This window comes from Cibotium barometz, chromosome 45, assembly GCF_041138505.1.
Source record: "Cibotium barometz isolate CiBa-2024 chromosome 45, ASM4113850v1, whole genome shotgun sequence".
Lineage (NCBI taxonomy): Eukaryota > Viridiplantae > Streptophyta > Polypodiopsida > Cyatheales > Cibotiaceae > Cibotium > Cibotium barometz.
In genome coordinates, this window is record NC_141090.1 from 5,035,088 (window position 1) to 5,052,861 (window position 17,774).

Below are 17,774 nucleotides of genomic sequence, written 5' to 3' on the forward strand. Positions count from 1 at the left end.
ATCATATTCCAAAGGATGTGATCCCTATGATCCATAGCAACCACTAGCTCATTGGAGAGCATAGACAAATAGATCCTCAAGTTTCGCAAAATCTTGGTTGGAAACCAATCAAACACTCAAAAAATAATCATATTCCCAAGGATGTGATCCCTATGATCCATAGCAAAATGACTAGCTCATTGGAGAGCATAGACAAATAGATCCTCAACTTCCACAAGCTCTTGGTTGGAAACCAAGTCATCTCTTACATCCAACATCTCTTTCAATCTACTAACTCTCCAATGAGCTAGTCATTTCTATGCATCATAGGGATCACATCCTTCAAAGATTGAGTGATGACAAGATTCTTGGCATAGCAAGGACAACAGCTCACTGTCTAACTGATAAATCTATTCTAGATGGAAACTTGAAGGCAAACCTTATCCAAGTATGTGTGATCTACATTAAATGGAGCTTTGAAGACAAAATGCATTGTCTTATCAAAGTTGAGGAAGGGAAGTCGCATGCTTCACACCTATACCATTGTAACTACTCTCTAATTTCTCGGGATTTATATTTTAAATTCTCTATTATTCATGCACACGGGTATTGGACACTACATGCAGCCATGAAATGTTTATGGTTAAAGCTTCTTACGTATGTGTATGCTAGCTGTGTCTACGAGATCCTCGCTGGCAAAGAAGCCTGTTAGGCATTTGATGGATCTTGGAGAACCAAATGCAACACATAATGTCATGGACATTTGATGGATCTTGGAGAGCCAAATGCCATAATTTTTGTAAATTTCAAGTACATGTAAATAGATGGGGTTTCTTCCAAAATATGTGTTCAAATGCATACATTTGTATGCATGACTTATTTCTATTTGTGTGTATTGTTTTGTTTGCCTAGACAATATTTGGATTTTATTGCATGAGAAGCTCATGGATCTTTTAGCTTACAAAGTAAACTTTTAGCTAATCATGGATCTTTTAGCTTCCAAAAGAGTCATGCAAGCTAGTTAAAAGAAAAGATAAAAGAGGAGTTAACTCAAAAGAAAAGGATGCAAAGTAAACTTTTCCTCCTCTTTTAGCTACACGAGTTGCTGTTTGAATTATAACCATTCTTGTTGTTCCAGAAGTCTAGCTCAAACCTCTCCCTGCCACATCTTTTTATGAGCAATATCATCCACTCCTTCTCTTCTTGTAGTAGGCACCTCCTTCTAGGCTCTATAAATTCAGATTTTCAGCATCATTTCAAGACACTTCTTAGCCTTTTTTAATTGCTCTATCTAATGCACTTATTATAGAGTATTGATAAATGCCCCCATGCCTGATGATGATTTGGTGGATATTACCTTGCGTGGTCTTGGCAAGGAATATTAATCTTTTGATACATCCATCTCAGTGAGGAGTACAGGTTTACCAGACTTTGATGAGTTGGTTTCACTCTTACTTATTGAGGAAATCAAGCTCAGTGATTCATTTCTGGATGCATCTACTAGCCATGATGATAATGGCAGAAATCAGGCTTTCTATTTCGCAGAGAGGTTTTCGAGGAAAGGGGAGATTCACATCACGTGGACGTGGTGGTAATGGTCGTGGATGGCAGGACAGGTCATCACAATAGAATTTTCAGCCTTCATATGGTGCTCGAGGTGGTCATAGATATGCACCTCAGAGAGGTAGAGGTAACCCCCGTGGTAGAGGACATTGGCAAGGCCAACAAAATTCTATGCAAGATGTGGAATGCCATTACTGTGGCAAATATGGTCATATGGCGAGAGATTGTTTCCGCAAACAGAATGATTTGAGAGGAGGGGGTAGAGCACAACGTGGTGGTCATTATGGTGGAAATTATGCACAACATGGTGGAAACTATGCATCAAGCAGTAATGATGGCACTGCAAATCACTTGTTTGCCATGAAACATGTTGTGGGATCGATGATGACAAATGCTGAGAATGATGACACATGGTATATGGACTCTGGAGCATCAAACCATATGACATGTCGTGGTGAATGGTTTGAGCATATGAAGCCTATGGATGTGAAACGCTATGTGGAAACAGGAGATGATACTCAGCACGCCATTACACATGTTAGTAGTGTACCATTGGTTATGCACAATGGTCAAACAAAATCTAATGTCAGATGTATTCGTGCCTTCTATCAGTTGGTCAAATGGTGGAACAGGGATTACAGGTTCGTTTCAACGAGAATGGTTGCTTCGTTGAGGATTTTAAACATGGATGTAGAGTCATTGCTAAAGGCAAGAAAGAAGGCAGATTGTTTAAGTTGGATGCTAGAATTCCTGAGTTAAAATCAGCCATGTTCTCTAAGAGCAGGAATGTGGTACAGGACATTGATATGTGGCATAAGAAGATTGGACATGTCAATATACAAAGATTGAAGGACATGCAGACAAGAGGCATTGTCAGTGGATTGCCTAGATTTAAATATGATGGGAATATGCATGTTTGTGAAGCCTGTCAGTTTGGAAAGCAAGCAAGGTTGAGGTTTCCTAGATAAGGAAATATGAGTAGCAGGCCACTTGAGATAGTACATAGTGATGTATGGGGTCCTGCACAAAACACATCTATCAAAGGCAGTTTATACTATGTGACATTCATAGATGATTTCAGCAGGATGACATGGATATACTTTCTCGGAGAGAAAAGTGAAGTGTTGGAAAAGTTCATGGATTTCAAAGCTTTTGCAGAAAAGCAATATAGGTGTTGGATTAAATGTTTGAGAACAGATGGAGGTGGTGAATACACCTCAAAAGCTTTTGAGCATTTCTTGAGGAAGCATGGAATAAGAAGACAATTGACTTGCAGGTATACACCTCAGCAGAATGGTGTGGCTGAGAGAAAGAATAGAGTCATATGTGAAGTGGCTAGGGCAATGCTCAATGAAAAGAGCATGCCAGATTATTATTGGGCAGAAGCATGTGCTACTGCAGTGTATATACTGAACAAAACACCTACAGCAGCCATTCATGGAAGCACGCCAGAGATGCGGCTTACAGTTTATAGGCCAGACATTGGACACCTCAAAGTTTTTGGATGCATAGCTTATGTACATGTGCCTGATGAAAGAAGAAGGAAGTTGGATCCTAAGGTAGAGAAATATGTATTTGTTGGATATGCACAGGATCGAAAGGCATACAAATGTTACAACCCACAAACTAGACAAGTGGTCATCTCACGAGATGTGGTGTTTGATGAGCTTGCTAGTTGGTACAAAGCAAAAGATGAGGGTGTCATTGAGTCACTTGAGGCTGATGTGTCTGTGAACTTGCCACAAGCAAGTTCTAGTTCTACTTCTATGTCTGGGCCAGTAGAGGCTGAGAGTAGTACTGTACGTCCATGGTCAGGACGTTTGCGGCATGAGAGTGTAAGCACTGGGAGTAGTGCCATGGATAAAGGAAAGAAGAAAGTCGAAGGAATTGGAATCACAGGTTATGAGTCATCTAGTTCAGAGAGTTTGAATGAGGAGCTTGGAATACCTGTTTTACGCACACCTGGTGCTAGGCAAGATAGATATGTGCCACCACATGCTAGAGTTACAAGGTTCAGAGTGACCCGCATGCATTGCGGAGATCCCAGAGAGTCAGATATCCAGTTGACAGATTGACATATCGAGATTTTGCTATGCACTATGCATATATGACATCTATGGTGAAGCATGTGGAACCTACATGCTATACAGAGACTATTGGAGAGCATGTATGGGAGAAAGCAATGGATGTAGAGATGGACGCATTGGTCCATAATGATACATGGGATTTGGTTGCATTACCAAAGAACAAGAATGTTATTGGATGTAAATGGGTTTACAAAGTGAAGTGCAAATCTGATGGTTCTATTGAGAGACATAAAGCAAGATTAGCAAAGGGTTATGCACAGACCCAAGGTTTGGACTGATGATGAAACCTTTAGTCGAGTGGCAAAGATGGGGACAGTGAGAGTAGTCATTGCTATCGCAGCTAATGGCTGGGAAATGCATCAAATGGATGTCAAGAATGCATTTCTAAATGGTGATCTAAAAGAGGAAGTGTATATGCACAGCCAGAAGGGTATGTACACCCAAGATATCCCACTCACGTATGCAGATTGAAAAAGGCATTGTATGGTCTGAAGCAAGCACCTCGTGCTTGGAGTGATAAGATGAGCAGATATCTTATCTCACTTGGTTTTCAGATTTCTACAGCAGATTCTTCACTCTATGTGAAGAAGACAGAACATGGGTTTGTTTTGCTCGTCATCTATGTGGATGACTTGATTTTCACAGGTGATCATGGTGCAGATGTGATGCATGTCAAGAAAGCATTGAGTGGGCAATTTGACATGAAAGACCTTGGTGAGTTGAGATACTTTCTTGGAATTGAAGTGGTCAAAGATCATGCAGGTACATGGTTAGTACAGCGCCAATATGCATTGGATATGTTGGCAAAGTATGGCATGACAGGGTGTAAGCCTATGAGTACACCTTTGGAGCAAAATGTGAAGTTGCGGGCTGATTATGGTGAGGAGCTTGATGATCCATCTATGTACAGGAAGATGGTTGGTAGTCTCATATACATGACTATCACACGCCCGGATTTGAGTTATGCTGTGGGGCTAGTAAGCTAGTTTATGTAGAGCCCCAGCAAACCTCATTTGGATGCAGTGAGACGCATTATGAGATATGTGAAGACCACTGCACATTGTGGTCTACTTTATGAGAGTGGTAAAAGCTTGGATATATATGGCTACACAGATGCTGATTGGGCAGGTAGCTCATATGACAGGAGGTCTACTAGTGGTTATGCTTTTACACTTGGAAGTGCCGTGGTGAGTTGGAGTAGCAAGAAGCAACCTACAGTTGCTTTATCCAGTACAGAGGCTGAATACAGGGGTGCAGCCATTGCTACTTGTGAGGCAGTATGGTTAAGGAATCTCTTGGAAGATTTGGGTGAGCCTATTGATGGCAAAGTTGTCATTCATTGTGACAACATGAGCAGTATACAGTTGGAAAATGCAAGGACCAAACACATAGAGGTCCATTATCATTTTGTCAGAGAGAAGGTGCTGGATGGTACAGTTGATCTTCAGTATGTGAAGACTGATGAGCATGTGGCAGACATCTTTACAAAGCCATTTAGCAAGGAGAAGTTTGAGTACTTCCATACTATGTTGGGAGTACATGGGATGAGCTTGAGGGGGAGTGTTGAGAGCCTTGATATCCCAAGCTCATCTACATATTCATCGGCAGTACATCATGAGCTTGAGAGGGGCTGTTTGAGATTCAAGCTCGATGTCAGTGTGAGCCAGCTATGCTATGTGCTGGCATGTTAGGTAGGAACATGTGTGAGACATAAATGACCGCGTGTCCAGCTGGTCATAGTGTGTGGACATTAGCTAGGGTTAGATGTGTGTGGACACAACTCATAGTGTGTTGTGTGTATTATGGATTATGGCATTATGCTTTGTGTGAGAGTGGAGATGGCTTCCCTCTATGGTTAGGGTTTGCAATATTCATTAGGGTTTGCTCCTGTGTGTGTGTCTCCTCCCCCTCTATCGTTCTTTCAACATTGATCGCTATAAAGCTAGACTTGTTGCAGAGGGTTATGCTCAAGAAAAGGGCATTGATTTTGATGATACCTTTGCTCCCACTTGTCGTATGACTACCATTCGTAGCATTTGTGCATTGGCAGCTCATAATGGTTGGAATGTACATCAGCAGTTGGACATAAAGACTGCGTTCTTGAATGAAGATTTGCATGAGGAGGTGTATGTATCGCAGCCTCATGGTTTTGTTCAAAGAGGGCAGGAAAACAAAGTGTGCAGGTTGAAAAAGGCTTTATATGGTTTAAAGCAAGCTCCACGAGCTTGGTATGAAAAGATACATGCATATTTGACTGCACATGGTTTTCAGAATAGTCCAACAGAAAGCACTTTGTATGTTAAACATGTGGATGATGTACATCTAATCATTGCTCTCTATGTCGATGACATGCTGCTCTCTATGTCGATGACATGCTGCTCTCTATGTCGATGACATGCTGCTCTCACACGACCAAATGAGAGTCATATTGCTGATTTTAAGGCTGATTTGAATGCCTCTTTTGAGATGTCAGATTTGGGGCATTTGCATCATTATTTGGGGATACAATTTAAGCAGTGTGATGGAGGTATTGCTTTGTATTAAACAAAGTATATTGAGACATTGTTGCGGAGATTTGGCCTTGAAGACTGCAAGCCTATTACTACTCCAATGGAGACAGGTTTGAAGTTGAGTCTTCATGATGCTGGAGATCACTTTGATGTTACACTCTATTAGACAGCTGTTGGTTGCCTCATTTATGTATGCATTACGAGGCCGGACATTTAGTTTGCAGTCTCACAGGTGAGCAGGTTTATGCATAGCCCAGGGTCTAGGCATTGGAAGGCAGTTAAACGCATCTTTCGCTACTTGAGTGGCACCATACATCTTGGGTTGTTTTATCCCAAGGGAGGATCGTTGCCGCCAGATTTGCATGCTTTTTCGGACTTAGATTGGGTTGGTTGCTATGACACAAGAGTGTCCACAAGTGGTTTTTGTTTCATGCTCGTGGTAGCTCATGCATATCTTGGTTGAGCAAGAAGCAACCTACTGTGGCCACTTCTAGTTGTGAAGCTGAGTACAGGACAGCTTTCACAGCTACAGTTGAGTGTGTGTGGCTCAGACGGCTTATGGTGGCTGACTTGGGTGTTGGACAAGAGTCTGCCACCTCTATCTACACTGACAGTCAGAGCGCATTGGCAGTTGCGAGAAACCCAGTTTTTCATGCTCGCACAAAGCACATTGAGGTGCATTATCACTATGTCAGGGAGAGACTCTCAGCAGGAGAGTTCAGCTTGGCCTATAAGCCAACACAGGACAACCTCGCCAATCTTTTCACAAAGGCGCTTCCTCATGAGAAGTTCAAAGCTTTCCGCAAAGCTTTCGGCTTGCTCCCCTTTGTGGACTAATCTACTTCGGGCATGGCACTTCCCTATACATGAGTGCCAGCTTTCGTTCACACCATCACTCCCGAGGGGGATTTGTTGCCATATATATAGGCAGTGATGTGTGTGAACACACTTAGGACCGCCGGGGCACTTTTTCTCTCTTTATAGGAGGTTTTTTCCCCCGGCTTGTATATACGCCCATCATTCTAGGGCTAACTTATCTTTGTACATTGGCACAATCTAATACATTGTGTGTTGTGTGCATTCTTGCTTCTTCTTCTCCAAGCTTTGTGTGCTTTCCTGCAACCCTAATTCTAACAATATTCAAGGATCATGGGCAATTCCTTTGCATGTCGGTGCTATTACCAAATCTAGCGGGTATATCACTAGAAGAGGCAAAGCCATCCTCACCTCCACCCGAAGAAAGCATCACTTCGACCTCTGAAGTAAGTGGTGAAGTTAGGAAAGCAGCAGAAGCAGGAGAAACCCTAATGTCTACAACATCAAGGTTTGTATTGATTCAGCCCTAGAAACCTCTTCGGAACCTAACCGAATCACAAGAGAAGGTAAAAGTTGGCATGGGAATCCTGCAAGTACTACCTCTATTGAAGGAGTATGCCATGACTCTCCAGAAAAACTATGACCAGCTGCATGACTGATTAATCACCATGATGATGCCCTACAATGAGCAACATCAAGGCGACAAGCAAGATAGCAACAAGATCCTCACCATGAAGGAACTCAAGGCAAACTCACTGCCCTGATAAGAAGTGAGTACTACCCTAGCATTTTTCTTCTAGAAGTCTGCTTCTGGAAATCCATCCCGGGAATTCACCTCACAGAAGACATGCTTCATCTTCCGCCTTCTGGATCCGTTCTTCCACCTCCTCAAGGGCCTAGATGTTCCTGCCAAGGGTCATCAGTAAAACCTCTGCTAGAGGCCATCGGTGAAACCCCTGCTAGCTCTAATCGAAACTCCCCATAGTGCTAAGGAGCATCTAACATTCCAAAAAGGACTACAAATTTTTTTTGGGTTCGGGTTGTCGGATTGGGAGTCAGACCCACCGGGCATGCCAAGGGTTAGCCATTGGCCAGAGCCCACGGGTCAGAGCAGCAAGAGCCCTTCGGGTAGCTTCCCTACATGTCGGCACCGCCAACGACGCTTCCTTAATACCAGTGGGCACATCTTAATAACAAGGGAGTCACAGTACCAACAACGGATACTTCAAACAGACTATATAAAAGGATGGATCCTGAGCTTTACAAGGTTGGCTGCTAATTGTTTCAAAATTCCTCTCTAGAATAAAGCAAGACAATTCTTCTGTTTTCTGTATTTTGTATATGCGTTTTCTTTCCTAATTATGTTTTTGTATATTCATCTCCGTTAATGCATTGCTGGAGTAATGCATTGTTGGAGTAAGGTTGTCTATCAAGTCATCGTGTCTTTGTATTTCTTTCAGTAGGCGATCATCATAGCCCCAGGCACTGTCTGTTTCGTGTTGTGTTTGTATCCGCCGCCTGGTGTATGTTGCGCGCATAACCAGAGACTCTCAGCAAGTTTCTCGAAGGAATAAGCGGTCAATTTTTCCGCCAAGATTGGTACCCAAAAAAAAAAGATGATTCATATAGAATGTGCATTGACTACAGGAGGGCGTTGAATAACCATCAAGAATCAGTTTCCAATACATAGAATTGATGATATCTTGGATAAACTCCAAGGGGCATCTGTTTTCAGCCGCATTGATTTGAAAAGTGGTTATCACCAAATAAGAGTAGCTCCTCAACATGTACACAAGACAACTTTCAAAACTACATTTGGATTGTATGAGTATTTAGTGATGCCTTTTGGTCTTACTAATGCTCGTGCTACTTTTAATCGCATGATGGATCATATTTTCAAAAATCATAGAATGTTAACAGGAGTTTTCTTTGATGATGTGCTAGTTTTCTCCAAGTCCGAGGAGGAACACAAGCACCATTTGGCTATTGCTTTTGAAGAGCTTCGCAAGCATAAACTTTATATCAATCCCAAAAAGAGTGAAGTTTTCTTAGCTGAAATTCATTATCTTGGCCATAATATTTCTAAAGACGGTGTATACATGGACCCTGAGCCATTGTTGATTGGCCTGACTTGACTTTTTTACACGAAGTCAAGAGCTTTCTTGGTTTATGCTCATATTATCGCGCAAGTTCATTCAGCAGTTTTCTCTTTTGGCTAGTCCATTTTCTTTCCATGTTTCATTTTCAAATTCTTCATACTTCTGGAAAGAATAATTCAGTAGCTAATGCATTATCTCGTAGGCCCAAGGTGAATGCTATCACCACTACCTACCATGAGGACCTTTCATCTATGCCTCAAATGTATACTACCGATGAGGATTTCAAAGAGATATGGGTTGATTTACAAGCTGCAAAATCAGTCCATCCTTTCTCCATTAGGATGATTATTTAAATCACTATCAAGTCATTTGTGTTTTCAACCAGCTTCATCAGAAGGTCATGGATGAAGAACATGCACCTCCCTATGCGATCATAGAGGTATTTTGCCCACTACTCAAGCTTTGGAAAGATATTTCTATTGGCCTTCTATGCGGACTGATATACAAAATAATGTTCGTGAGTGAGTGTGTGGTATGCCAGAAAGTTAAGTATGACAGGCATAAGTTGCATGGTTTACTTTAGCCTTTTTGCCTGTGCGTCAAACACCTTGGGATAACATAGCAATGGATTTTATCACAGATCTTCCTCGATCTACTTATGGTAATAATGCTATTTGGACTATTATTGACCGCTTTAGTAAGCAAGCTCATTTTATTCCCATAAGAAAGACTATCAAGCCCAATCAGCTATTTAGACTATTATTGATCGCTTTAGTAAGCAAGCTCATCTTATTCCCATAAGAAAGACTATTAAGCCCAATCATATGACTTGACTCTTTCTTTTTCATGTTTTCAAACATCATGGAATGCCTAAGTCCATTGTGGGAGACAGAGATCAAGGACTACGAGCTTATTTTGGAGAGCTCTATTTGACAATATGGATACTAAGCTCAATTTCTCTTTTGCCTATCATCCCCAAACCGATGGGCAAAGTAAAACAGCTAACTCAGTGGTCCTCAATCTACTCAAATGCTATGTTTCTGATCAAAAGACAGCATGGGAGAAGTATTTATTCTTAGTTGAGTTTGCATACAACAATACAATCCATTCCTCCACTATCAAAGCTCCATTTGAGGTTATCTATGGCAAGGTAATACTTCCACCCATCCTTCGCACTCAGGATGAGATTTTTGTTGCTAATGAATCTGTTGTATATCGCCTATGCACAAGTTCGGTTAACCATACAACGCTCTCAAGCAAAGCACAAGAAGGTTGCCGATCAGCATCAACGTCATATGGACATCAAAGAGAAGGATTGGGTTCTTCTCAAGTTTAAAAAGACACGTCTCCGCAAGAGGCCAGGGCAAGAAGGCAAAGCTCTCAAATTTTCTAACAGGTATTATGGTCCATTTCAGGTTATTTAAAAGATTAATGATATGGCTTTTAGGTTGTCTTTGCCTAATCATTGGAAGTTACATAATTCTTTCCACATCATCTTGTTGAAACCATATATTGGAACTCCACCTTCTGAACCAGTTTACGAGAGATCCACCAAAAGTGGATGATTCAGAGAAGGTGCTTCAACCAGAACAGATTGTCTTCCATCAAGAACGGAAGTTTAAGGGAGGCAAAGTCATACGCAAGTATTTGGTTAAATTCAAAAACTTTTCACCTATGGATGTGGATGCAAGAACAAGATCTCAAAGAAAATCCCAATCTCCTCAACAATTATTGAAAAGCTTTTCAATTGAGGACAACTATTTAGAAGCCGAGAGGAATGTAACTACTCCTTAATCTCCAGAATCATATTGTAAATTCTCTATTATTCATGGACATGGATGTTGAATAAAAGAAAATCCCAATCTCCTCAACAATTATTGAAAAGCTTTTCAATTGAGGACAACTATTTAAAAGCCGAGAGGAATGTAACTACTCCCTAATCTCCAGAATCATATTGTAAATTCTCTATTATTCATGGACATGGATGTTGAATACTACATGTAGCCATGAAATGTTTATGGTTAAAGCTTATTACGTATGTGTATGCTAGTTGTATCTACGAGATCCTACCTGCAAAAAACCATGTTAGGTACCAAATGCAACACATAATGCCATGGACATTTAATGGATCTTGTGGAGCCAAATGCCATGGCTTTTGTAAATTTCAAGTACATGTAAATAGATGGAGTTTCTTCCAAAAAATGTGTTCAAATGCATGCGTGACTTATTTCTATTTGTGTGTATTGTTTTGTTTGCCGAGACAATGCCTAGATTTTATTGCATGAGAAGCTCATGGATTTGGGGACGCCTGGATTACAACCATGGGTTAGTATGTTGCATAATCCATTTTTCAGCTAACGTCTTGATGGATTTGTACATGAATAATTAATATTTTGAAGGGAGCCCACTCTTATGCGGGTTTTCTATGTCCATGCATGCATGACAGTTTAACTATGCATGCATGACAGTTTAACTAAGTATGGTTGATAATCTTCTCCATGATGAGAAACCCCCATGCATGCAACATGCATAGTCAAAAACCCCATGCCCGCGTTATGCAAGGCCAAAAACCCCCATACATGCAACATGGAAGCTTTTTCAACTACATGCATGCATCATGCAATGCTTTATCTTTTCATGCACCTAAAAGTGTGCCATGCAAGTTTACTTTTCTTAAAAGTAAAGCATGCAAACTTACTTTCTCCAAAAGAGCCATGCAAGCTAGTTAACTCAAAAGAAAAGGATGCAAAGTAAACTTTTCCTCCTCTTTTAGCTACAAGAGTTGCTCTTTGAATTATAACCATTCTTGTTGTTCCAAGAGTCTAGCTCAAACCCCTCCCTACCACATCTTTTTATGAGCAATATCATCCACCCCTTCTCTTCCTGTGGGTGACACATTTTCAACCTCATTTCAAGACACTACTTGGCCTTTGTTTATTGCTCTATCTAATGCACTTATCATAGAGTAATTTTTTCAGCCATGGCATAGAGTTTTTACCTCTCCAAAACACTTAGAAGTTAGCTGAATTTTGATTTTCAGAATTGAAAGTCTCCATTCAAGCTAGAAGAAGAAGACTATTTCTAAAGATTGAAGCTGTGGAAGAAGCATCTTGGCTCTGGTTGAAGCAAGTTCTATGCGAGACAACCCTTGGGAAATGCTGGCCATTCTCCTAAGGCTGATTTTCAACCACTAGATGGTTGACCTCATTGAAGTTAAGCTACATTTATAGAAATCGGAATTGCTGGACAATCTTGGTGAAGGGTGCTGAGCACCATAATGCTAGCTTGTAGCTAGGCTACTTGTGGGCAAGTATAGTTTTTGAAAGCTGATTTCATGTTAGACCATTTTAAAAGAACCGGTGGTGTATGGCTAGGCCAAGCCACCCATTTTATGTACTTGTAAAATTCTTAGTCCCTTATAGCAATACATATCTTTCAATGGGAGAGAGGACCAACTCATCTTTTAGCTCCTAGTGCAATATCTTTTCTTTTCAGTACTTCCACATTGTATAATCAATTGTTATGGCTATGTGCAATATCATTTCTTTTGGTCCCTAGTGCAATATCATTTCTTTTCAGTACTTCCACATTGTATAATCAATTGTTATGGCTATGTATGTGGAATATGGCACTGATCAAAGGAAGATAATCATGTGATTTCAATACTAAATTTTGTATAACCACGCACCCATTTGTAACAGCCATGTCCATTAATGCAATGTAAACGCTAGTTTAGGAAAGCTTTACACAACTGCAAGCCCTAGTTGACAAAGGGACAAGGACTAGGGTAGAAGTAGGTGCGGACTTGTGATTGTAGATTCCACTTGAGAACATGTAGAAGGGAAAAATATGCACAAAATGAACAAAGTCTCAACCAACGATCAAGCATAGAAGGTATGGGCAAGCATCTGTGCAAGTACTTGGCATGAAAACAGCTGAAATCTCAAGGTCTGCCAAGTCAACATAAAGCTTGCCATTTTCACACGTGTAGCACCTATTTCCAGTTTACTAAAATAGCTTGCCCTACAGTATTGACACTTCACTACATGTCTTGTTCCACTACCCCAAAAAACCTGTGGGTGTGTTCACACCGAGATGTATTTTGCCTCACCTCTGTTAGTTACGACACAACACCTGGTTAAATTGGACTACCTTCATTCCTACCTCCTGCTATTACAGCCTTTACTCAGTCATCAAGATCCAAGAGCTGGCCCTTCACCTCTGGCCCTTCACCTCTCAAAGTACATTTCAACTTATTTGAGAGTTGAATCCTGCTCATTCACACAGTTAGCTGGGGTGAGGCTACTGCACCCACAAAAACCCCTGGCCTGCTTCTACTTGTGGCACTCTGTAGACAAGCAGAGCAATACTGGACAGAGTGAACGACAAATGTTCACAAAATCTAATCTTGGCTGACACAGGATAATTAGCATGTCTTATCATTAAAGGAGTTTCATACTCTTCTCAAACGACTCAAATCAGCCATCATAGACTGTTTCATAGCAAGCCCATCCTGCTTGTTTTGAGAACCACACTTTTGCATGAGATTATGTTGATGGAACTGACAATCATCCAGCTTTGTACGATTAACAAACACGAGCCTTATACATGGCTGAGATTTATGTTGATAAACTGACAATCATCCACATGCAGACCTGAGCTTTGTACGATTAACAAACATGAACCTTATACATGGCTGGGGATAGACCATCAGAGCCCCATTCTATGGCATGTTCTACTGACTTCCTTAGTAACTGAATCTCTTTCAAGATCAACGAGGCTCACTTGTTTATCAGCTGTCCACAAAACAATTAACGGAAGAGACAAAGGCATACTTCTTGAATCCCCTTCAGGACATTCCTTTCAGATGTGTAGGTTTCTGCACTAGGATATATTATGCACCCCTCGTCTCAACTTCATGTGATTGGAATGTAGCCAACCTTACAAATTGAGAGAATAATTCCACTTGTTGAACAACAAACACCACCAGGAAAACACAGGAAAACGTTTTGCAAAGAAAACAAGGACATAAATAATATAAATTTCTGAAAATTTGAAGTTCAAATGATACTACTAAAACAAAAAAATTAGCAAGTTCAAATTTAAATCAAGAAAACTAGTCTTTAAAAGAGAGAGAGAGAGAGAGAGAGAGAGAGAGAGAGAGAGAGAGTTCTTAGTAAGCCAAGCAAAACTCTTGTCCTCATCAGCACCAAAGAATTTAGACTCAAGGTAACATTTAACATTTATTATATGTTTTTGAATCTGAAATCTAATAATAATCCTCAGCTGACAAAGAAAACAAGCAAACCACTCCGTATCTCAAAGCAATGCCGGCCACTGTCGATACACAAGTGCTTAGTGGCTTACGATCAAAAATGAGATGTTTTGCTGTAACCTGCTCTGATGCAAAATATATGATCAGTTCCAAACCCTGCAGTCTTGATCTCAAGTTAGACTAAAGTGAACACAACTTTCAGTTGAAGGGAATAGCATACCTTGAAATCTGTTTGAACTGTTGACTGAGCAACTCTAATCTTCATTCTTGGATTCTTGAGGGATTCCCCACTGCTTCTTCCATCCGTGCATACCAAGGTCCAATGCTTGTATTAGCCACCATTTCCTTGCCTGATGTAAGATACCGTAATGGCCTTAGCACACCAAAAACAGCCAGGTCTGCCAAGTTTGGCTTTGAACCTCCTGCAAAGCAAGGCAAACATTAGATTTTGATAACACCCATTAAGCAAAACAACCACTACTCCCTGTGCACATGCACATACACAGGAAAACAACGTACATTGTGAAATTATTTTTATTTCAATGAGGCTGGTCTAAAAGGAATAGCAAAATAAAAGCTACTCCAACAATTACTAAACTACATATCAAAGACAACACCATTGATCCCCCGAAGTACAGTTGCAAAATCACCATTTGCTTTTGCATTAATACCAAGAAGTCTAAAGTAATGAAAAGAAGAGCCACCAACACTAAGGCACGAGCATATCAAAGTCCTCACTTAAAATCATTAGGTGCTGTACCTTCATCTCTTCAGCTGATTCTGATGCTGTTTTACAACAATAATCACTTGCTCCTTGCAGGCCATCTTATGAACAAAGGCCCTGGCTGGACAACAAACAACTCTTCTCCTGCCCAATGCTAACATACAAGAGCATAGTTGGCTGCTGCTACAACTAGCTTACTATTCTATAAATGTGGCATGGAGGAGGGCATAGCATCAATTCCAAGGCAAGAAAAGCAGTCATCCTATTACAGGATAGCAGACCTTAAATAATTCTGGCTCGTTGCCACTCCATTCGCTTGATTCATTATACAAAATTGACCCGATCTAAATCTACTCCTAATTGGCCAGCCTTGCACCTGCCAATGAGAAAGCCACTTTGGAGGCTGAGTAATCACAATCGATCCAAGTACAGAGACAAGTGGACATGAATACGGCCATCCAGATAGGCCCACTCAGCCCAGACGCACTTAAGAGTGGATTGGTTGGAATGAAGGGATGCAATGCATGAAAATTATGAGTAATCACCATGTAAACATGATGCCTAAGTGTGTTTAGTCTCTCACCAAGAGAATGGAAATAGCCTTCCACAAGCCAAGAGAGAAGCCATGAGCTCCAAGAAACATAAGTTTCCATTTCTAAAAATGATCATCAAAAGTTACAACCATGGTCCAAGTCCCCTCTTTTATACATGGACTTGTCCCATTATTAACCCTATTGAATAAAGTTCCTACTTTATTACAAACCATCCCTTCCCAAAGATTTTGTCCTCAAAATCAATAACATGTACAATCTCAAAGTATGAGACTCTAATGTAATCAATGGGAAGTGGTTAAGAGTTCTCAAGTACATCCAAAGCACATATACAATGAAAATCTGGATGTATACAAGTCCACAAAGCTTCAAGCCCAAAGTGTATGAGTGGGACTGTTATGACAGCCCTTCTAGTCGATGAAGACCCGTGAAAATCCTTCATTTAGACTCCATATATTGGGCTGAAAATGATATGTACACTCAGCCATATGTAGCCCACATCATAATCTTTCATTAGGATACGCCATGAAGCTTGTTGGAGTAGAAAAATAGGCCCAATAGTAGACCTTCCCAAAGCTGTCCAGAAATTACAGCATGTATACTTCTTTGTGTTGAGTTTGAGCGAGTTGATGGATTTAGAGTTGATGAAGCTATGAGTGCTCCCGGAATCCACAAGAATATGTGCAACCCTCCCATTGATGGTCCCCCCCAACCTTAGTGTGCTTGGGTTCTTGCAACCCGCCAACAACTCTTGTGAGATAAAGCATATGCAAGCTGAAATTTCTGCATTGGTAGGCATGTCTCCATCCACAAAGCTTTCCTTAACTCCACCTCCCGGATCAAACGGAAACTCACCATCCTCCGTGATGAAAGAATGGTCTTCAAGTGACTCCTCATGTGCTTCTTCATTGCAATCCTCCCATTCCTCAATGTCATGAGAGTCATCCTTGTTCTCTTCCTCATCCATGAGGATCATAGTGGCCACAATCTTCTTTGATTTGCACACATGCCCAAGTGACCACCTCTCTTTGCACTTGAAACAGCCCTTTGCTTCTCAACTCCTCAATCTTTGGATCATCCATTCTTTGAGTCTTCTTGAAGGGTTGAAAGGGCTTCTTCTTCATGAAGTCACTACTCTTTTTGGCATCAAATTGATGTATCCCATTCTTTGGCTGTCCACCCCCAAATGATGTAGGAGTTCTTGGATTAGAGGATGGTAATGTAGAGGTAGGACCTTTCCCAAAATTGTAAGAAGTAGTGGTTGGTTTGAGTGTGTCTTTGGTGAAGGTCATGGGCTGAGACCTCTTGTACTTTGGCTCATAGAGTTCGGCTAACCTCATAGCTTCTTTGAGAGAGCTAGGCCTTTGAGCCGACACATCCGCCTTGATGAAGTGTTCAAGCCCATGCACAAACTTTTTCATCTTCATGTATTCACTCAAGCCTTCCACGTACATTGAAAGCTTCAAAAATCTCTTGATGTAACCTCTCACCATCATCCCCTTTTGAGAAAGCTCATACCATTCTTCATGGTATCGGTCGAGCAGTAAGGGTGAAATGAAGGCCAAGTTCATCTCCCGCTTCAATCCTTCCCAAGTTGATGGCGTGTTCCCTTGTTTGACCAAGTGCCTCCACCATTGATGAGCATAATCTCCAAGATGTAAGGAGGAAAATTGTACCATATCACGCTCACTTTTTGGGTAAAGTTGGAAATAGGTGTCAAGCTTGGTAGCCCACTCCTCCAACTCTTGCGGAGATGACCCGTCACCTTTGAACTTTGATAGTGAGATTTTGTCTTTGACATCCTTGGAAGATATGTGGGATGGGTTATCATGTTGGGTAGAGGGCTTGAATCTTTGCATCTTCGAGTATGACTCCATAAATTGTGCAAAGTCTTTGTAATCCCTCTTGATGATATTCGACAATTCCATCCACTTCTCGTGAGCATCCCTTTGTCTTTGGGCAAAGGACATTTGATTCCAATCGAGTGCAATCTCCTCATCATTCACAAACACCTCATCCTCTTCCCTTGAATGCATTGCCCTAGAAAAGGTAGGACCCTTTGATGCATTGAGGTGAGACAAACCCGAATGAAAAGAAGGAGGAAACATGTCCTTGACAAGAGGTCTCCGTGCATCCGCCATGAATCCCCGAGTGGATGCTCCCAATGGAT

General features: G+C 41.1%; 1 protein-coding gene across 2 annotated transcripts in view; it reads right to left on the minus strand.

Moving 5' to 3' along the window:
* Positions 1–14,131: 14,131 nt before the first annotated feature.
* The window catches only part of LOC147612341 (Glutathione S-transferase family protein), a 54,871-nt gene continuing 51,228 nt past the window's right edge, over positions 14,132–17,774 (minus strand). Inside the window, exons 6-7 of one of the 2 annotated variants that reach the window (XM_086782956.1) lie at positions 14,550–14,751; positions 14,132–14,454 (exon numbers count right to left, since the gene is read on the minus strand). In XM_086782956.1, coding sequence (XP_086639082.1) covers positions 14,591–14,751 — 161 coding nt within the window. In that variant the 3' untranslated portion in view covers positions 14,132–14,454; positions 14,550–14,590. The remainder of the gene's footprint in view (positions 14,455–14,549; positions 14,752–17,774) is intronic. The other variant, XM_086782955.1, reaches the window with a different exon arrangement.